Source organism: Electrophorus electricus, chromosome 24 (genome assembly GCF_041902795.1).
Source record: "Electrophorus electricus isolate QZ-2024a chromosome 24, ASM4190279v1, whole genome shotgun sequence".
Lineage (NCBI taxonomy): Eukaryota > Metazoa > Chordata > Actinopteri > Gymnotiformes > Gymnotidae > Electrophorus > Electrophorus electricus.
In genome coordinates, this window is record NC_137520.1 from 13,831,850 (window position 1) to 13,855,211 (window position 23,362).

The 23,362-nt window shown below is 44.5% G+C and overlaps 1 protein-coding gene across 6 annotated transcripts in view; it reads right to left on the minus strand.

Annotated features, from left to right (window-relative positions):
* Positions 1-660: 660 nt before the first annotated feature.
* sgk1 (serum/glucocorticoid regulated kinase 1) overlaps positions 661-23,362 on the minus strand; it is a 26,740-nt gene continuing 4,038 nt past the window's right edge. The window contains exons 3-14 of one of the 6 annotated variants that reach the window (XM_027032057.3): positions 22,978-23,181; positions 14,422-14,619; positions 11,461-11,521; positions 4,656-4,731; positions 4,324-4,399; positions 4,040-4,228; positions 3,702-3,833; positions 2,865-3,101; positions 2,523-2,618; positions 2,225-2,380; positions 2,003-2,092; positions 661-1,886 (exon numbers count right to left, since the gene is read on the minus strand). In XM_027032057.3, coding sequence (XP_026887858.1) covers positions 1,719-1,886; positions 2,003-2,092; positions 2,225-2,380; positions 2,523-2,618; positions 2,865-3,101; positions 3,702-3,833; positions 4,040-4,228; positions 4,324-4,399; positions 4,656-4,731; positions 11,461-11,521; positions 14,422-14,619; positions 22,978-23,181 — 1,683 coding nt within the window. In that variant the 3' untranslated portion in view covers positions 661-1,718. The other 5 variants (XM_027032060.3, XM_027032059.3, XM_081707009.1 and 2 more) reach the window with 5 other exon arrangements.

Sequence of the window (23,362 nt, forward strand, 5' to 3'; positions counted from 1 at the left end):
TGGGTGAAACTGTATTGCACCTGCACGTATTCCTGGACTTCTAAGCTCAGTGTTTTCTCTACTTTAGTATTACCAGTTCAGACCCACAGCTACAGCTGCACAGAAAGAAATGCCTGTAAACAAGCGAATTATCAGTGCCCACGCCGAGGTGTCACATCTACCTTAATGCTTTACCAGGTTACTCAGATGTTCACCAATTCTGTGCCGTAAGGAAAGGGGTTTGTGTAGACTCAGTTCCTCATTCAGTGTATATCTGACTTCACATCTCGGTTAAGCAGGCAGTGGTAGCTTCAGAGCTCTAGGAGAGGTCAAACCTGGGTCATGAACATGCACAGCCTTGTGCGTCAGTGGGCCAAGTTGAGTAAGAGTCTTGAGTCACACGAGTCTGTAATGGGATTGAAGAGCAGCGAGGGAAAAGTCCAATTCCCTCCAGATGAGTCATTGACTCAGGTCAGTACAGTCATGTCACTCCAGAAACAAGGGCACACTGGCAAGTGTGTGTGGTTCCTGTAAGTGTAAGGCACAACACACAGCATCTATGAGTATCTTTGAGTGTGTGTGTGTGTGCGCGCGCGCGCGTTTAGTCTTTTCTTCTGAATTCTGCCATATTCTGCATGCAGCACTTTTAAATAAGCAAATTAAATAAACAAAAAGAAACAGTTTGGGGAAAATAACAATAAAGTTTTATTGCAAACCAAACGAGGTCACAAATCAAAACATCTTACAATATACAGTACATATTTCAACAGTTTTTAACAGTTATTGTTACATAGAAGCATATCTTTAGTTGCTTTGTTCCATATACATTAAAACTAATACACAGACTCAAAATATACAAACAAACTTAAATAGCAGTATACAGTCATACTGAATGGAATGTGGTGTACAGACAGCATCGGAATGCTTTTCTGAGTGGCTTCGTTACATCACAGCAGAGGCTGGAAGACCAAGGTGAGAAACGTTATGTGATTGGTTGGTCCACGTGTCTATCTACACTATCATAGCAGCAGATCCCTCCAGCATTGGCCCACACATTCAAGCTAAAACAACAATGGAAAAATGAGGAACAGAACCGGAGGACGGAATCATAGTGGCGATCTTTAAATGTGCAACGGGCTTCTTTCTGTATGCTGTATCATGGCAACCAAAGGAACGTGTCACAAAACCAGGGTTGTGTGATGGTGAGCACCTGGTCACATGACCAGGACAAATACATGTGTGACAAGAAGGAAATAAAATGAAGACACAAATACCTTCCTCCAAAATAAACAACTAACCCAAAACATTCAAATTTCTGCATTTCTAGTCAACAGCAATGCCCTCAAATAAACCAGTGAGTTAAGTATGGGGGAGGGGGAATAGCCAACCGCGGGGCTCTCTCATCTCTGTGCCTGCTCTCTACCCATCTGAGTCCATTCAAAAGGACCTGAGTGCAAGCAGAGAAGTGAGTGTGCTCAGTGCCCCCGACGATGACAATGACAACAACCATGACAAACAGGAGGTGAAAGTTCTCTCGTGAGAGAGCCAGGCCTTGGAACTAAGGCCCGTGGAGCTGCCAAAGGCCATGTGCAAACAGCCCCACACCATGGGCAGCGGGAGACAGGGAGCCGGCTCCGTTCTCATAGTGATGCACTACAGGCGGGCTTCCATGGGACGACGTTTCCATGGCAACAAACTACAGGTACAAGTCTATGAGATGCCGTCTCCGCGGCGACGGGCTACAGGTAGGAGTCCATGGTAGGGGCATAAGAGAAACCCAGGAAGGCCTCAGCTGCATCGCTGATGCTGGCAGTGACCAGCGCGCTGTCAGGTGAGCAGCCAATAGAGCTCGGGACTGGCTCATCTGTGAACTCTGGGTCAAAGTGCCGAAGGTCGTTCGGGCCAGTCTAAAACACACACACACAAACTATTCACTAAAAATAATACAGGTGTTCAGCTTTTTATGTTCTATGCATTACCATGAATTGCAGCACTTTGGTTGTAGCATGAGAGTGGAACGTACCACATTGGGATTGAAAGGAGGGGTGAGCTTCTTCGCATTAAGATCATCCCAGTTAATGGGCGAGAAGAACATGTGATTCTTGATCTCAGTCTGTGAAGAGACGTGGAAGATGAACTTGAGTGAAAATTGGACTTTGAAAAGCCTAATTTTACCACATTTAAGGCCAACACTGAACTTAGGACATAAACACACACACACACACACACACCAACACACACTTACAAAGTCATCGGTGCAACCCAGCCTCTTGGTCCGGTCCTTCTGGAGAAGGCCCTCCAGCAGGTGGCGGGCGGCGTTAGAGATGTTGGGTTTAAGCTGCAGCGGTTTGTTCAGGATGTTGTCATACATCTCCGCAGTGTTCCGGCTGTAGAACGGAGGCTGTGGGACCATCATAAAAACATTAACACTACTGACCTACACTTCCTACTGAAAATGAATGGGGTAAATAATGAAACTAATTATGTAAAAGGAAGGAAATGATGAGTTCAGAAATGATGCTGTACCGTGCTACAATACTCACCAGGCCATACAGCATCTCATAGAGCACAGCACCCAAACACCACCAGTCCACGGTTCTGTCATACGGCTGCTTATGCAGTACCTCTGGAGCCAAATACTGAGAGAGAGAGAGAGAGAGAGAGAGAACTTAAATTACACATTCACTTCACTGGTGTAGACTAACGTTGTCTAGTTTATCTGAGTGCCTACCACTGAAGTCTACAGTGGAGGATTATTCCTCTAAAGCTGTGAATTCTTTGAGGTTTTTGGTCCCAATATGTGAGAAGCTAGGAACGTCAAAGAACCAAGCGGATCCGTTTTAATTCTACCCATCTCTACGCTATGAGCCAAACATGGAACTTACCTCCGGAGTCCCACAGAAGGTGGACGTGGTACCGTTGGGTTCTATGTTCTCCTTGCAAAGGCCAAAGTCTGTGAGGATGATGTGGCCCTGGGAGTCCAGGAGAATGTTCTCAGGCTTCAGGTCTCGGTACACGATGTTGAGCGAGTGCAGATAGCCCAAAGCGCTGGCGATCTCCGCTGCATAGAACCGGGCCCGGGGCTCCAGGAAACAGCGCTCCCGTTGCAGGTGATAGAACAGCTGGACGAGAGAGAGAGAGAGAAGGTCTTTGATTCTACATCCTGAGAGCCATATTTATTCAGGTCACTCTACACTCCTGCAACAATGACAGGAGATTAGAGTGCACTGTACTGAAAAATCCTCCCCTTTCAACACACACCCCTATTCCTCAGGCTGGATCAAAGCCCCACAATGCTAAATCGGGCCGACCCCCTGCCCCCGACTGCCCCCCCAACACACACACACACACACACACACACACACACAGTCCCCTCCCTGCCATTTCCCAGCTAGTTTCCTTTAAACAGTACAGCCTCTCTCCTCATGACAGGATATCCGTCTGCACTCCCTGTATCTCTCTCACTGGGTCACTCTCTCTCCCCCCCATCAGTCTCCCTCTCACTGCATGTGTGCCTCTCTCTGGCTTCTCTGTCTGCCTTGTCTATTCATTCCCCCTTCCAGCTCAGGTATCTTTAAAATATCTCTAATATCTCATGATTTCTTTTCATTATTTTCATCTTCTCTCCTGTTTTCTTTTGCCAACACTATCCTGCTCTCTGAGCCTAGTGTGATTCTCACGTGGTTTTTGTTCCAAAAACACAGTCGAGGCGGCCATCTTACCTCTCCTCCGTTGATGTAATCCAGCACAAAGTAGAGTTTGTCAGCCGTCTGGAAGGAGTAGTGCAGACCCACCAGGAACGGGTGCTTCACGTTCTTCAGCAGCACATTACGCTCAGACATGATGTGTTTCTCCTGCATCGCATGCACAAACATAGGGTCAGAGGTCAAACGCCACAGAGGACATCAACATTCTGACATCGCCATCTACATTTAAGTGTCATGGCTAAAAACTGCAGCCGCTGTAATCGTAACACAATGATGAGAAGAAGACATCCCAGCTGGCCTTCAGCGGACAGATTGCCGCTGCTCAGCCCATTTCAACAGGATGAGTTTCCTACCTCTTTCTTCTTTAGAATGGCTTTCTTCTGTAGCACTTTGACAGCGTAAAACTTGTCATCGCCATGGTGACGGGCCAGCAGAACCTTGCCAAAGCTGCCTTTTCCAATCACCTTCAGGAAGTTAAAGTCGGAGGGTTTGGCGGTGGGGTTGGAGGAGGGACCCAGGTTTATCTGCTGTGACGGACTAAGCTAGGGGAGGACACAGACAGTTAGACAGTCGACTTCAAACTGCATGCGCATACACACACACACACACACACATGCACTCACGCACACACACTTACTGGAGGAGAGGGGTTAGTGTTCATCAGTTCAGGATCCTGTGGTGGTGTCAAGTTCAGGATTGACTGGACCTCTGGGCTGTGGGATGACAGAACACTCATAGTTAATATACACGTTAACAATGACAGACATTTTATCACCAAACATGACAAGCCTGCTGTTATACACAAAACCATGACAGTCACAGATGAAAATGTTCTAAAATCGATCATTACCAGTCGAAAGCACAGTCTGGTACTGTCAGGATCAACACAGTTTAGAAACAAACACAGACTTGGTTTTTTCCACAAGCTCATTCTGAATAGTGTCTTTTTTTTCTGTGTTTGATACTTACTGTTTACATGCATAGGAGCTGGTTGCAAGCTTCTGAATAAAATCATTCAGTCCCATTCTCCTCTGTTTCATAAAGGCTGCGGGATGAGAGAGAGAGAGAGAGAGAGAGAGAGAGAGAGAGAGAGAGAAAAAGAGGGAAAAACGAATCACTTGATATTCTTCCATCACTTCACTGGAGTAGGCGGGCTGAAGTAGCTCCATTCATTCCAGATAAAGAAAGCCTACCACTGAGATTAGCCACTAGTCCTCTGGTTTTAGAGTAGGTCAGAGCGGGAGGCGGAACGCTGGTCTTCGTCTGGATTGTCATTGCGGTATTTTTCCGCCGTGGGCACGAACCCAAAACGACTCAACTCTTAAGTGAACTCCTACGCGTCTGTTCCAACTTTATAAGACACAGCAGAGGGCGGTCCGCGTGAGAATATCCCGGGGGCGTGCCGGGTTGTGACGTGCGAATCGACGCACTGCCCTGCGCCAATCAGAGGCGGCAGCGCTTTCCGGCTCGTGAACAATAACCTATTCAACCACTCCTAGAGGCCATTAGACCGCACGAGACGAAACTTGTTTCCTCGCGCAATCCGAGCGGAGCTCTGTGCTCCATGCACCGGGACGTGAATGCACCATGCACCACTTTAATGAACATTAAAGACACCACGCTCCAAACCGAGGCGCATGCAGGGCCGGGGGACATGACACCACAGCACACAAAATCAAAACTACAACCGATCTACCCAACCAACAGGGCTGACCAGTCTGAGCTGGAGATCTAAATGAATGCTTTACTCACCAAACCTGGCACCTATTTTCAGTATTTACGTCTGGAATAGTGTACAGAAGGCATGAAATTAATCTGTTCTATTCAAAAATAATCCCATTGAGGATTAGTTCGCGGACCTACTGCTGTTGACGGTTAAAGTGAGATACGAGGCGATCCGTATAAACCAATCAAATACATGGTACTCGCTTTGACATGTGAGTGACCCTGCTCGTGACACGCTAAACTATTGATCAAAGAAAATTAAGTACCAGCTCACTCCCGGAAAATGACAGATAAGTGTGTAGAGCCCTAGAACGCACTGAAACGCAGCTCCAAGTAAAAAGAAGTATGATTCCGCAGCCGACACTTCACTTCGATATGTAACAGGCATCGGCTTTGCCTAATCAAACTACAAATGACATTTACACATCCAAGTTGTAATCTCAAGCATTTCTATCACAAGAGTAAACACACACACACACACACACATTTTATATATATATATATATAATAATTATTAATATGTTTGTTTGTTTATTTATTTATTTTGCAAAGAACCTCCGAGCTTTGGTGCCAATGAGTGTAAAGCCATGTTCAGTAAGCAGCAGCCTACCTGATGAGCGAGCCTTACAGTGTCCCAGCACGCGGATGCACTGACTCGGTGAAGGCGTACAGGCTTATAGTCTACCGCTCGCGCTCTCTGCCTGGCGCCGCTGTCCCGGATCACCCATGCACCGTGAGACAAAAGCGACGGAACCCGAGCCAACTCGCGCAAAGCTGTGGAAAAGTACAGAGCCGCGCGGCCTGAACCGCTTCATTCACATACCCGCGGGATGTAGTAGGCCTCGCGCGTCTTTTGCGCAGGAGCCCATTCTGGACCCGTAAACTTTGATTTCCCTTTAAAATCCAGTGGCATGCAGACCCACGGCCCACGCGAGGCAATGCTCTGCCGCATGAGCTCTACTGTGAAAAACCTGATGCCCAGGTTGGCAGAGTTGCGCAATGCTGTAACACAGTTCAGCATTAACTCGGTGATTCTGTGAATCATGATTCCCAACTCATTACTGTTAATGATGAAAAGGTCTTAGCTCGTGTACAGCCCATAAACAAAGTGGCTTGATCAGCTTTAATCAAACCGTGGCACACGCTGTAAGATTCCAACACGAATTAATTATAATATTTTAATAATATCGCCAGAGAAACAGTTTACACGCAGAAAACAGTTTACACACACGACAGTTTTTATCTACCGGAATGTTGAAGACGGATCGGAAACTAAGTTTAACATCTCCCAGATGTTCAGTGAAATACCCGATCCAGAAAGAACTACAAACACAGCCTCGAATAGCAGTAAAGTAGCAGAACCACGTCCTGTTAAAACTATAGGGGGAAACGATATTTGGGGGAAAAATCCACAAACCTTTTAGTTCTGACATCCTCATTTCCTAATGTACATTACCGGCAGTCGCGTTACTTGGCTACATACACAAGTGTTCCTATCCGTTTGGATCAGAGTGCCATACGTGTAGCCCTGTTCAAGCCCTGCTCAGACCTGTCCCAGAAGCAGTGAGCACAGAGCAACCCTCACCTCACCCACACTACAGTGCCCTTCTGGGGGCCATCCAAGAGGGGCCTCTCAATTGAATAACGCGACCAGAAATATGTAAGTATCGCTTTAGGATCGTTGGTTGACTTACGGAGACGTTTCTTTCATAGAGACAGGGGAGGAAGCGGACCCTTGATCCACAGTACAACAGGAACCTCGGAGGAGCAGAAACCAGACGCCGCATTCCATCCAGCAGAAACGCGCGGGGCGGGGCTCGTGTCCTTCCGTGATTTTGGTCTGTTTCACGGAAAGCTACCGCAGGACGGGCTGGACTTACATGGGACAGCATGATACCCAGAAATGGGTTCTTATTCACCAGCTAAGTGTAGTCTAAAGAGATTTAGGCTTTTTCATATTTAAATATTCTGACACTTAACTGCCCAACCCTTATGAACGCCAGTTACGAATTTGAGAAATGTTTGGTTTTTAGCATGTTACTGAATACAAAATGAAATATATGCAGTCTAAGCCATCCGAGTATTTTTTTTTTTATCCCATAGGCTATTTCAGTGAGCTGCATAAGCATTCATATGGTTGCCAAAGATACCTGAAGACATGGATTATGCTGCAAGTTGACATGTCACAGCCAATACAAGTAATTCACTTGATGTCATAAGCATACTTAGTACTTTCTGTTTCATACCAGGTATATGATGGCACACCCTGTCCACAATGCTGTAAAGTTTCTAAGTGTTAAGAAAGGTAAATCTGAAGAGATCTGATAATCTTGGGATTTCAAAGGTACATGGCAGTAATATTTCAATGAGTCCGTTTGTTTTTTAGAATATCACAATAACCATCACATGCTTTTACTAAAATAATGAATACATTACACACACACACACACACACACACACACACACACACACACACACTTCCAACAAAGTCAGCACTCTGTGCACGCACACACACATACACACACATACTAAATACACATTCTAAAATGCTTTGAGTGATAATTTCAGGCTCAAGTGTTACATTTGGCCTGTGAGTGTGCCATCTGTCCACTTAAGTAACCTGCTGTACCCCTTGTACTGGTCTAAGGTCACCTGTCATCTGCTGACGTCAGCTGATAAGAGCTGATGACGAAATTCCTGCTCAGTGCTGAGTCACTCTGGCTACTCTGCTGAAGTAGGCTGTTCTGTGTTCTTACTCACATGCTCATTCTGTAAGACTTAACTCCCAGTTCTCATCTCTGTGTATGTGTGTGTGTATGTGTGTGTGTCTGTGTGTGTGTGTGTGTGTGTGAGTGTATGCATGTGTGTGTGTATGTGTGAATGCATGTGTGTGTGTGCATGTGTGTGTGTATGTATGTGTATGTGTGTGCGTGTGTGAGTGCATGTGTATGTGTGTGTGTGTGTGTGTGTGTGTGTGTATGTGTATGTGTGAGCGTTTGTATGTATGCGTACATGTGTATGCGTACGTGTGTGTGCGTATGTGTGTGTGCATGCATGTGTGTGTGTGTGCGTATGTGTGTGTGTATGCATGTGTGTGTGTGCGTGAGTGTGTGTGTGTGTGTGAGTGTGTGTATGTATGTGTGCGCGAGTGTGTGTGTGTATGTATGTGTGTGTGTATGAGTGTGTTTGTGTGTGTGCATATGTGTGTGTGCGTATGTGCATGTGTGTGTGTGTGTGTATGTGCATGTGTGAGTGTGTGTGTGTGTGTGTGTGTATGTGCATGTGTGAGTGTGCGAGTGTGCGTGTGTGTGTGCGCGTGCGTGCGTATGTGTGTGAGTGTGTGTGTGTGTATGTGTGTGCGTGTGTGTGTGTGCGTGTATGTATGTGTATGTGTGTGTGTGTGTGCGTGCGTGCGTATGTATGTGTGTGTGTGTGTGTGTGTGTGTGTGTGTGTATGTGTGTGTGTGTATGTGTGTGTGTGTGTGTATGTGCATGTGTGAGTGTGTGTGTGTGTGTGTGCATGTGTGAGTATGTGTGTGCGTGTGTGAGTGCGTGTGTGAGTGTGTGTGTGTGTATGTGCATGTGTGAGTGTGTGTGTGTGTGTGTGTATGTGCATGTGTGAGTGTAAGTGTGTGTGTGTGTGTGTATGTGCATGTGTGAGTGTGTTTGTGTGTGTATGTGTGTGTGTATGTGTGTGCGTGTGTGAGTACGTGAGTGCGTGTGTGTATGTGCATGTGTGAGTGCGTGTGTGTGTGTGTGTGTGTGTGTGTGCGCGCGTGCGTGCGTATGTATGTGTGTGTGTGTGTGTGTGTGTGTGTGTGTGTGTGTATGTGTGTGTGTGTGTGTGTGTGTGTGTATGTGTGTGTGTGTGTGTGTGTGTGTGTATGTGTGTGTGTGTATGTGCGTGTGTGTGTATGTGCGTGTGTGTGTATGTGCGTGTGTGTATGTGCGTGTGTGAGTGTGTGCGTGTGTGTGTGCGTGTGTGTGTGTGTGTATGTGTGTGTGTATGTGTGTGTGTGTGTATGTGCATGTGTGAGTGCGTGTGTGTGTGTGTGTGTGTGTATGTGCATGTGTGAGTGCGTGTGTGTGTGTGTGTGTGTGTGTGAGTGTGTGTGTGTGTGTGTGTGAGTAGATCTCTGGGGGACTAAGGTGAGGAATGGGATGAGAGAGTAAGAGGAAACAGCTTGAGCTCTAATGTCCCCACACTCTCTTTATTTGCACTGGAAGATTACATGAAATGCTCAAATCCTACAGCTCAAAGCTACCAAATTCCTTGAATACAGTCATTATGAATACTAATGACACTAATGTAGCTTTGGATCGTACAACATTTGGGGGTTCAGTGACATTATGTATTTATACACACACACACACAACACCCCCTCCCCCCACCCGACACACACTAACATACTTACACACAAATATGCAAACACGGACACAGTCCCTAAAGATGATTCACAGAGCGTGAACTGTAGATGCATTTTGCCAGGAATCTATTACAAACACTATATATTCTGTGAGGTTGTCGAATTTGAATGCATTTAGCTGACTGAGTGTATGAGTAATATGAACAGACATACATGCATGCGCACACACACACACACACACAGTCTCACACACACACACACACACACACACACACACACACACACACACACACACACACACACACACACATTTCACTGGCCTGACCATACATAAACAACATAAACAAAAGCTGGCACGACATGTTTCTGTGTGTCTGTTCATGTTTCTGTGTGACTATGTCCCACAGCAACAATATATTTACAAATTTTTTTTTCCAGAACAGAATAAAAGGCAACAGTGCACTTTATGAGTGCCACAATCTGCAAACCCTCCAAGTGTATCACCAGTGTCTTACAGCTCTCCTGAGCTCTCTGGAGGAACTAGCAGCACATCAATCATGTAGAACTAGGGTTCGACACAGTCCAGTCTAGTGCTGTAAAATCCGATAAGCAATGGAAAAATTCTGTAATTAGAGATAAGCCCCAGTGGAAACTGTGCAGGCACACCGCAGGGAACTCTGGGAACCCAGCTGGCTTGCTAAATGGCTCCGACCACATTTCCAGATTTCGTCTTAATCACGCTATTGCGCTCCAGATATGGAAAGTCATGTTTTTCAGTCAAAACATATTTGACTTGGTGGGTCATGTGAAGCTCATCTACAAGGAAACAAATACAAAAATCTGGAAGGAAGCGCAAAGCTGCCTGTCTTGTACTCTCCACCGTCATGCAGTGTTGGCATCATGCTGCAGTAGTTGGTAAATGTACAACTTAAGGAAATTACCTTTAAATCTGAATCCCAGATATCATAAGGATTCTTAGAAGTCTTTAAATGATGGATCAGAGGAAAAATTCAATGTACTGGAATTAAACTTTATTCCCAGGAATAACAGGGAGATGAGAGAAACTGGACTATAGGTAATGGATTAGCCATGTGGGACTTATGTATGTTGTGTGTTGCTGTCTGTTCATAAATACTGGTTGTGTGCAAACCCTCTGACAACAAACAATTATTAAAGTTCCTACAATATTTCAGCATTGTTTACAGTGATTACTATGGCATGATTACTTATGCTAAGAGACAGAGAAACAGACAGAGACAGACAGGGAGAGACACAGACAGACAGACAGACAGACAGAGTGTGTGTGTGTGTGTGTGTGTGTGTGTGTGTGAGAGTTAAAGGTCCTTTTGCCTCATGAAGCTCACAAGCGCATTGTGATTCGTGCAGTTTAGGTCTGAGAGTTTGTTTTTACAAACAACTTCCTGTTGTTGCTACCAAACAAGAAAACCATGTCAACCATGTCATAGGCTTGGGCCTTTTAGCATTATTGAACCCGGGACAGTCTTATATGTCCTCAGAGCCTAGTCAGTCACTAGTCAAATGGAGAAAGAGTCTTTTTGTAGACTCTGAGAGTGGGTCAGTGAAGAAGCAGTCAGTGAGCGTTTAGACATTGATACTAGAAAGAAGATATGTGATCACTGCATAGAAAAGTGAAACCAAGCATGTGAAAGAGCAGCTCTTACTGTTATCTGGAGAAGAGCTGTAGTCTGGCTCCGTGTCGCCATGGTGATACAGGTCCATAGCCTGGAAAAAAAGCAATGAAGTGGGTCAGCTTGTTTTAAGTCTGGGCTATAATACCCCTCTACCCCCCCAAAAGTATTACTGCCTGGCTTCTAATTGACAAAGACGTGCATCTTCTACAACAGTGGAACCATTCAGCTGTTCATAAATGTTAGAAATACTAGGCAAAGTCTTGCTGTGCTGGACCACTGCACATCCAGACTGGTTATACTGGACCACTGTACACCAAGCTTGGTTATACCGGACCACTGCACATCCAGACTGGTTATACTGGACCACTGTACAGTGTTTTTCATGCAAATGTCACCAGAACAACACCTAAAATTCTTGCGAAGGAAGCATCGCATTGGAGTGGTCATCTCAATGCTCAGAACATACTTCTACTATCTGCTGTTTTGCCACCTCACCTGTTGTGCACTGTGCCACAACATTATAGATTGCAAAGTACAATGTTGACTAAAGTGGAAAAGTGTCACTGTTAATAGCAAAGCAACTTGAGAGTTTTGAAAGTGGATTTGCAAACTTACTGGCACCGAGCGTGTAAAGGTCAGAGGTCTCCTACCATGCGTACTCTGCCAGCTAGAAATGGTAGCTCAGACAACTCTCTAAACTCCACTGAACAGTATTTAAACAATTTATAAGCCTGCTGTAGGCAGTGGAATTTGCTTCTGGAAATATTCATTAATATGTTTAACAATTTTTTATGCATTATGCTTTGTTTCTACAAAGGAGGTCACATTACGAAAGCCAATGATACAGCAGGGAAAATGAAATGGGAGTTTTGACTGTTGACCCCAACCTACTTTCTGGATATATTATACACTCATTCCCTCTCTCTATTACACGCACGCACGCGCGCACACACACACACACATACACACACACATACACACACACATACACACACACATACACACACACATACACACACACACACACACACACACACACACACACACACACACACACACACACACACACACACACACACACTACCTTGCTCCCTTGTCATCTTGGAATATGCCTGTGCAATCAGGGAAGAAAAAATCCATTGATGGAATAACCTGGTTGTTCACTATATTCAGATAGTCAGCTGCCCTCATTCTTTGGGCACATAACATTGCTGAACCAAGACCTGACCAACTGCAGCAACCCCAGATCATAGCACTGCCCCACAGGCTTGTACGGTAGGCACTAGGCCTGATGGGTGCATCACTTCAGCCGCCTCTCTTCTTACCCTGATGCGCCCATCTCTCTGGAACAGGGTAAATCTGGACTCAGACCACATGACCTTCCATTGCTCCAGAGTCCAATCTTTATGCTCCCCGGCAAATTTAAGCCGTTTTTGCCGGTTAGCCTCACTGACAAGTGGTTTTCTTAAGGCTACACAGCTGTTTAGTCCCAATCCCTTGAGTTCCCTTTGCATTGTGCGTGTGGAAATGCTCTTACTTTCACTATTAAACATCCCTGAGTTTTACTGTTGTTTTTCTATGATTTGATTTTACCACACGTTTAAGTGATCGACGATCACGATCATTCAAGATTTTTTTCTGACCTCATTCCTTCCTCGAAGATGATGTTTCCTCACTGTGCTTCCACTTTTTAATAATGCGTTGGGCAGTTCTTAACCCAATTTTAGTAGTTTCAGCAATCTCCTAAGATGTTTTCTCTGCTTGATGCATGCCAATAATTTGACCCTTCTGAAATAGATTAAAATATGTTCCACGACCACAGGATGTCTTTCGACATGGTTGTTTAACAAATGAGAAGCTACTCACTGCATCAGTGAGTAACTTGTTGCCAGTTGAAACATAATCACCCTGTTTGCTTAGTTAAATCCAGGTGGTGAACTTTTGTTTTGGCCAGGCAGTGTGTGTGTGTGTGTGTGTGTGTGTGTGTGTGTGTGTGTGTGTGTGTGTGTGTGTGTGTGTGTGTGTGTGTGTGTGTGTTCATGATAACTTCATGGTGACAGTTCAATGAGGATAAGCATCAATCTCATCTGTCACCCCAGTACAATCCTCTCTCTCGCTCTCTCTCTGTATATATATATATATATATATATATATATATATATATATATATATATATATATATATATATATATATATATACACATACACACACACACACACACACACACACACTTTCAGTGTCAAAGCATCACCATACCTGGCATTCTGAAATCTGTTCTACTCGAAACAGAGAAACAGACAGAAAGAGAGCAGGTGAGACTGACAGAGAAAGAGTCTTCTTTAAAGACACGAGACACCCACGAGACACCCATGAGACCTAGTTAGCAAGGCTGCATATTCCTGTCCTGAATCTTATTTCTACCAAATGCTACCAGATGTTTATATTTCTCCAAGCCATATTCACCCAGTCATAAAACAAATTCACTCAACTATTGCATGGTTGACTCTGTCATAGCCTCCAGGGCTGCTGGAGATGAAGCTGGGAGAACCAGTGGTAATTAAGCCTGGATCTAGAAGCCAAATCCAGCCCTGTATTTTGTTATCACCAATACTTTGCAATCAGAGAAAAAAGAAAAAAGTCTCTGGAGATATGGCCATGGACAGTGTGGGGATGATAGTGTTGGGATTGACAGTGTGGTGTTGACAGTGTTGGGATTGATAGCTCTTGTTCTCAGACTGGCTAGCCAGCAGGACACAGGTGAGCTAAGCACAGCCTTGCTGCTGAGCTTGACCAGTTACCAGCAGAAGGAGCTGAGCAAGACCTGCGAGACGATGAGCAGAGCGATACCATCCGCCTCTATATGAGGGTGCAGAACACTAACTGTTTTGTTTTTATTTCTGTTGCACAGGAAGTGCCTCTGTTCTCTGCTTATACAAGTGTCCCTGTGTGTGTGTGTGGGTATATGTGTGTATGTTTGTGTGTATGCAGACCTGCGTGCGTTGCCGTGGTTGCCATGAATCTTCGCTGCTATAGGTAATGTAGGGCCCATTGCACAAGCCGCATTCCAGCAGAATGGGGTTCCTCAAGAGGGGCGACATCGCCCAGGGGCAGACCACATGACCCTCCGGCTCGGCCTCTTTTGTTTTCCCATCTGTGTGATGACGACTGAGCATTTTCCATTTTCTCACCTGGGTAAACAAACAACAAACATGCATACAAACAGATAAACAACCTTTGAACCAGCTTTGAAGTGAGACAACATTAGCTAAAGGAATACGTGCTGTATTTCGCTCTCAAAGCTGTTCTCAGTGCAGCCGTACGTCTCTGGGCCTTGGTTAGTTTTGCAGGATCATATAAATCAGACGTGGCATCAGAGTGGGTGTGAAAAGGATACAAAGTCTAAAGACTAAATGGACTCAACAAACTGAATGCTGTCAGCTCCAAAAGCCTTGGACAATAAGCAGGTGTGTGTGAGAGAGAGAAAGACAACACAATGAAAGTAGATGTTCTGAGAAAGATACTAATTAAACAATAACCTCCTTCATTTCTCTCTATTCTCCCCCTGTGTGTGTGTGTGTGTGTGTGTGTGTGTGTGTGTGTGTGTGTGTGTGTGAGCACAGAGCTGTGGTATGAGTCCGCTCATACTGGGTAAACATTCCAGGAATTCCTGAGCTCCCACATGGGATTCTTTCTGCTGGTTGTCATCACTGAAAGCAGCTGGGCTAGGCTGGCACTTACAGCTTGTTTGTGGTTTGAACATGTGTGGTGGCTAAGGGCTGCTAATCCAAAACGTTGTTTTTCAAGTGAGAAAGTTTGTGTGTGTACGTGATTGTGTGTGTGTTTATGGTTGTGCACAGTTTCCAAGAGCCAGAATTTGATTGTTTTTACAGAAATGTACATGCCCAGTATGTGTGTATATGTGTTCATGTTCATGAACACACATGTTTATGTGTTCATGTCCACTATGTGTGTATGTGTGTTCATGTCCACTATGTGTGTATGTGTGTTCATGTCCACTATGTGTGTATGTGTGTTCATGTCCACTGTGTGTATGTGTGTTCATGTCCAGTATGTGTGTATGTGTGTTCATGTCCACTATGTGTGTATGTGTGTTCATGTCCACTATGTGTGTATGTGTGTTCATGTCCACTATGTGTGTATGTGTGTTCATGTCCACTATGTGTGTATGTGTGTTCATGTCCAGTATGTGTGTATGTGTGTTCATGTCCAGTATGTGTGTATGTGTGTTCATGTCCACTATGTGTGTATGTGTGTTCATGTCCACTATGTGTGTATGTGTGTTCATGTCCACTATGTGTGTATGTGTGTTCATGTCCAGTATGTGTGTATGTGTGTTCATGTCCACTATGTGTGTATGTGTGTTCATGTCCACTATGTGTGTATGTGTGTTCATGTCCACTATGTGTGTATGTGTGTTCATGTCCACTATGTGTGTGTGTGTTCATGTCCACTATGTGTGTATGTGTGTTCATGTCCACTGTGTGTATGTGTGTTCATGTCCACTATGTGTGTATGTGTGTTCGTGTCCAGTATGTGTGTATGTGTGTTCATGTCCACTATGTGTGTGTGTGTTCATGTCCACTATGTGTGTATGTGTGTTCATGTCCACTATGTGTGTATGTGTGTATGTGTGTATGTGTGTGTGTGTGTGTATTCTACCTTGTCACTTTTATCTACACTATCACCTTCATGATTACTGTTCTCTGAATCTTTTTTCTTCTCTTCCAGAAGTCAAAAGCATATTTCCTCTCTGTCTCTCTCTCTCGTTCACCATCTCAGCGTGTCTCTCTCTCGGTCTCTCTTTCTCCCAGTCTGTCTCCCTTTCTCTTTCTCTCCATCTCTTGTTCTCCCATTCGCTTTCTCTCTCTCACTCCAAACCACAGCAGCCACAAAACACTCCAAGGACACAGATCTAAAAATACAAAGTAGGTGAAGGTCGTGAACTTTCGTAACAGCTCTGAACTCTGTACCCAGGTGAGTGCGCCATGGTGAAGAAGAGCAGTAGGAGGCTGCATGGCAGCGAGGATAAGAGGGCAGGGCATCAGAAAGGAGGTCTGAACGCTAATGTGGTAGCTCAGTGCTTAAGGTATTCAACTTGTTGCCGGTTCAAGCTGCACCACTGCAAAGTCCCTACTGTTGGGTCCCTGAGTAAGACCCTTAACCCTAAATTACCCAGAGCTGTACTCAGCTATGATTGTAAGTCACTTTGGTTAAAAGTGCCAGATAAAAGCCATAAATGTAAATGTAAATAAATGTAATGTCTGCATGCTAACATGCTAACGTGCCTCTGGATCTAGCAGGAGGCTGGCACACACTTCTCCCTGGGCAGAGGTCACAGATACTGTAGACACTGTGTGTGTGTGTGTGTGTGTGTGTGTGTGTGTGTGTGTGTGTGTGTGTGTGTGTGTGTGTGTGTGTGTGTGTGTGCAGTCTTTATGTTTTACTTCCTTTATAGCCATGAGATTTGCCCATGATGGCAAAAAGCAGAAAATGTTGTTGGGTATTCTGACAGGCCAAAAATACTCAGAATACAAATTTCACCTGAAACAAGGAAAGAGCTACAACATTAAAAACAGGGTTAGGTTAAACACAGGGTTAGGTTAAAGACAGGGTTAGATTAAAGACAGGGTTAGGTTAAAGACAGGGTTAGATTAAAGACAGGGTTAGGTTAAAGACAGGGTTAGGTTAAAGACAGGGTTAGGTTAAAGACAGGGTTAGATTAAAGACAGGGTTAGGTTAAAGACAGGGTTAGATTAAAGACAGGGTTAGGTTAAAGACAGGGTTAGATTAAAGACAGGGTTAGGTTAAAGACAGGGTTAGATTAAAGACAGGGTTAGGTTAAAGACAGAGTTAGATTTAGGTACTGTTTGACCTGTCTTGCTACTACAATAACTAGTTCTTTGGAAAGCCACCATAAAGATAGCAGAAGAAGTGTGTGCCTGAGTGTTTGTGTGCGTGTGTGTGCGTGGGTTTGTTTATGTTTGTGTGAGTGTCTGTGTGCATGTGTGTGCCTGTATCTGTGTGTGTGTGTGTGGGTGTGTGTCTGCTTATGTAACCACACACTCCTGTGTACCCACCGCACATCTGTGCAGTAGGCAACCTTTAGGAAGGTGGCGGACTGCTTTGCCTTCAAACCCTGCCCATTTGCCCAGTGAGCGTAAAGAGGATAAAGCACAAATATAAAGCTCTGGACTGTGGACTCAGGCTGGTGATTGGACAGGGCTTGATACGTAGTGAGGTCACGCTTCTGGTCTTTGGAGTGGGAGAATTGGTGCCATTAGTCCGAGGTTCACTGGCTGGCCTTGGCACTCATGCCCAGCTGCTCCGTGTGGGCCTCAGTCAACAGTTTTATTGCGTTTCTGTGAACTGTAATCTCGGCACATAACGACAATCAACAAGCATATTGTGTTTCAGACAGTCGTGGTCTCTCCCAGATGGAGCGCAGAGGAAGGACACCTGGGATAGCACTGGTGACGAGGGTGTGGCTACGAGCAGACCAGTGAGCGCTCACTCTGCACAGACTCATCCACTCTGTGTGTGTGTGTGTGTGTGTGTGAATCACAGCAGAGACCCTAGCGATGAGTCATCAGTGCACTCCAACCATGCTGCATCCTTCTGCTACATTAATTCTGCCTCAGTGCAAAGAGAAAGAGAGAGAGGGAGAGAGAGAGAAGGAGAGAGAGAGAGAGAGAGAGAGAGAAGGGGAGAGAGAGACAGAGAGAGAGAGAAGGAGAGAGAGAGCAGCTCATTCTAGTCTTTCTAGTTGAGTAAATGACTAGCAGTCTCAGTAATGTGGCATTAATGAAGATGAGCTATAAAATAAGTGAGAACAGTATCAGAGAACTGGAGTTGCTGGTGTGTGTTATGAGAGAAATACAGAGAAATACACTCACACACACACACACACACACACACACACACTCACACACTCTCAATCACACACTCACACACACACACTCTCAATCACACACTCACATACACACACACACTCTCAATCACACACACACACACACACACACACACACACACTCACACTCTCAATCATACACTCACACACACTCACACACACACACTCGCACACACTCACACACACACACACACTCTCAATCACACACTCACACACTTTCAATCACACACTCACACACACTCACACTCTCAATCACACACACTCACACTCTCAATCACACACACACACACACACACTCTCAATCACACACTCACACACACTCTCAATCACACACTCACACACACACACACACACTCACACACACTCTCAATCACACACACACACACACTCTCAATCACACACTCACACACACACACACACTCTCAATCACACACACACACACACACACACACTCTCAATCACACTTATACACACACACACACACTCACAATCACACACTTATACACACACACACACAATCACACACTCACACACACTCACACTCTCAATCACACACTCACACAAACACTCAATCACACACTCACACACACACACACACACACTCTCAATCACACACACACACACACACACTCACACTCTCAATCATACACTCACACACACACTCACACACACCCACTCGCACACACTCACACACACACACACACACACAATCACACACTCACACACACTCACACTCTCAATCACACACACACACACACTCACACTCTCAATCATACACTCACACACACACTCACACACACCCACTCGCACACACTCACACACACACACACACACACAATCACACACTCACACACACTCACACTCTCAATCACACACACACACACTCTCAATCACACACTCACACACACTCTCAATCACACACTCTCACACACACACACACACACACACTCACACACACTCTCAATCACACACACACACACACACACACTCTCAATCACACACTCACACACACACACACACACACACACACACACACACTCTCAATCACACACACACACACACACACACACACACACACACTCTCAATCACACACTTATACACACACACACACACTCACAATCACACACTTATACACACACACACACTCACTCTCACACACACTCACACACACACACACACACTCACACACAGTTTCAATCACACACTCTCACACACACACACACAATCACACACTCACACACACACACAATCACACACTCACACACACACTCTCAATCACACACTCACACACACCCACTCTCAATCACACACACACACACACTCTCAATCACACACACCCACTCACACACATACACTCTCAATCACACACCCACTCACACACATACACTCTCAATCACACACTCACACACACACACACACACACTCTCAATCACACACACACACACACTCATACACACACACACACTCACACACACACACACACTCACACACACACACACACACACACTCATACACAGTACATCATAATGCCTGCCTTGCTGAGCCTCTCTATAGATATGACATGCAACAACCCAACAGATAAAACACTCATCATAGAGCCCAAAGATAAAGCATTTAACACAGAACTGAACACCCCAGCCAAACCAACCAGGGCAGCACTGCAGGTCAGACTCCTGAAAGCAGCTTGACAGGGTAGTAACAGAGCACACCATGCTTCAGTTTAAACTGAACACTTCAGGACCCGCTTCCTAATCTATGGTAGGCAGACAGTGCAATGATACATTAAACAGCTCTTAAAAAATGTGTCTGGAGCACCCAGAAAACCAAACATGCTTCTTCCAAAAAACTTCAGAAATGCACATAAATGAAGGACAGTGGAGCAAACTCATAACCTTCCCTCTGGCAGAGCAGCTGCATTGTGTCCAAGTGGAGAGCAAAATTACTTAAACTGTTAATCATTACACATTTCTAATGACCAAGAACAGGAAAATTATCCAGTTATTGGAAAATCAAGATCGCCTGTTTTTAAAAAATTGTTTTCCAACAAAGCAACAGGGATGTCGAGGAGAGTGGAGAGGCGAGAAAAGAGTTGAGGTCTAAATAGTGGAGCTGTGGCAGCTTTGCAGTAAAACAACATTTGCTGAAATGTCAAAACACTACTGGAACATTTGAACATTTTCTTTCTTCACTGAGTGCAGAAACAGCATACATGTATAAAAGTCCAATATGAAATAAACAACATAATATGATATAAACAACACAATATGGTATAAACAACACAATATGCAATAAACAACACAATACGGTATAAACAACACAATATGAATTAACACAATACAGTATAAACAACACAATACGGTATAAACAACACAATACAGTATAAACTACACAATATGAAATAAACAACACAATACAGTACAAACAGCATAATATGAAATAAACAACAGAATACAGTATAAACAATGCAATACAGTATAAACAACACAATTCAGTATAAACTACACAATACGGGATAAACAACACAATAAAGTATAAACTACACAATATGAAAAACAACACAATACAGTATAAACTACACAATATGAAATAAACAACACAATACGGTATATAAACAACACAATACAGTACAAACAGCATAATATGAAATAAACAACAGAATACAGTATAAACAATGCAATATGAAATAAACAACACAATATGGTATAAACAACACAATATGAAATAACACAATACTGTAAAACAACACAATACGGTATAAACACCACAATATGGCTCTTTGGCTCCTTTAACTCCCAGAGTGTCTCAGATTTTGACCAACAAACAATTCAGTGTCATCAAAACTGTCATCAAAACAAGCAACAGAGTTCATTGATTGCAATAATTTAGTCACTTAAACTAGATATTATAATGTGCTATTAGTGACATGTTCACATTAAAAATCTCTAAAATAAGTTGATGTGAACAATCTCAGTACTTATCAAATTTAACTTGTCATGGGAAGTAGATATTTAATTTAAGAAGAAATATTTGAGGAAGTAAATATATTGTTAGTTGTTTAGTTGTTAAAATTACAGTGATAAAACTGACGCTAGACTGTGAAGCACCTTCCGAATCTGATCTGATATAACTCAGGACTAACTGCATATATACTGTGTGTGAACATTACCAAGCATAACTATAGGAACCTGTGACCTAGATAGTATCAACTCCATATTAAAGACTGACAAAAGACTTATTTAAAATACTCTTTCTTGAATGAACATCCCAAACCAGAGTGGTTTTGAGACTGGGCCCAGAGGTATGCGTACTAAAACACCTTTTCTCTGGTTTTTAGTTTCCCTGGGTTTCCCTTTTCTGACAACACATCTCCAGCCATTATGAATGTGTAATAATATCTCAACATAACAAATATTGGATGTGTCTGGTAAAGGCTCTTTGAAAAGCCCTTTCACCAACCACAGACACTTGGAAAGAGCAGAATGCATATGCTCAGAGAAACAGCGACTGAACGGAGCAGCTCCATTTAGATTCAGTCTCTGTCCTCCTGGGACTAAACCAGGCTGATCCCTGACTGCAGGGAAAACAGAGACGATGTAAGCAGAGATCTCTCTCGCTGTCTCTCTCTCCTTCAGGTATGGGAGGTGGGGTCAAGCCAACATCATCTGAGCTCAGCCACAGGTCAGGGGTTGTGCTTCTCAAGGGTGAGAGGGCAAACCCAGAGAGGGAATATGGAGTCATGAGAGCGTGAGAGAGACGCATGGATTTCAATCCCAGATTTAGCAGTTTTTCAAATATTCAGGAAGGACCATTCTTGCTAGGGTAGAGCTGTCCTGCAGAGGTACACCCAAAACATGCCCAGCAGAGACAGACCTAAAGGATACCTCACAGAGACAGACCCGAAAGATACCCAGCAAAGAGAGATCTGAAAGATACCCTGCAGAGAGAGACCCGAAAGATACTCTGCAGAGAGAGACCCGAAAGATACCCCACAAAGAGAGACCCTAAAAGTACCCCACAGAGAGAGACCCTAAAGATACCTCGCAGAGACAGACCCTAAAGGTATCCCACAGATAGAGACCCTAAAGGTACCCCGCAGAGAGAGACCCTAAAGGTACCCCACAGAGACAGACCGTAAAGATACCCTGCAGAGAGAGACCCGAAAGATACCCAGCAGAGAGCGACACAAAAGATACCCCACAGAGACAGACCATAAAAGTACCCCACAGAGAGAGACCCTAAAGATACCCCACAGAGACAGACCCTAAAGGTACCCCACAGAAAGAGACCCTAAAGGTACCCCACAGAAAGAGACCCTAAAGGTACCCCACAGAGACAGACCCTAAAGGTACCCCACAGAGAGAGACCTGAGGGCTGATGGCCTCCGACATGTCCAACACTGCAGTTCTGTGTTAACTGGCAAAATCAAAGCCCACGTAGAACACGAGCACCATAATGAATACAGATAGAACCAAGAAAATGAAGATGAACATGTTCATGATGTGTATAAACACATCTACTCATCACCCACAGACAGAAGGTCTGCCATGGAAAGACCTTGAGAACATCACATAGGTGATAGAGCACAGAAGCATAGAGAAGTTTAGAGGAGTGTCTCACCTTGCAGGTCTTCTGCTGGCAGAGAGGACTAAGTGGGTGGACTGTGTAATATCCTCCAGGACTGTAAGGAGTGCAGGCATACGAGGTGGGGAAGTGTGTGTACCACAGATCCTGGGTCTCCTGGCATCTGGGGCATGGCGTGAGGAAGCCTTTAGCCTGGGCCTTCTCCACACTCACCTTTGGGTTCCTCATCCACCTGCGGACCTGTAAACACACACACACACACGTCATTTACGTTGCATTGCAGTGGTAATGATGCCTCAGATATGAGTTGCCGTGTTTTATGAACTCTGGATTCTCATGTGGAAGGTTTTTGGTGGGTTCTTAAAGGATTTTATGAATATTGTAGCTTTTAACCTGCTCTCCAGTGCATTTTAAGATGAGC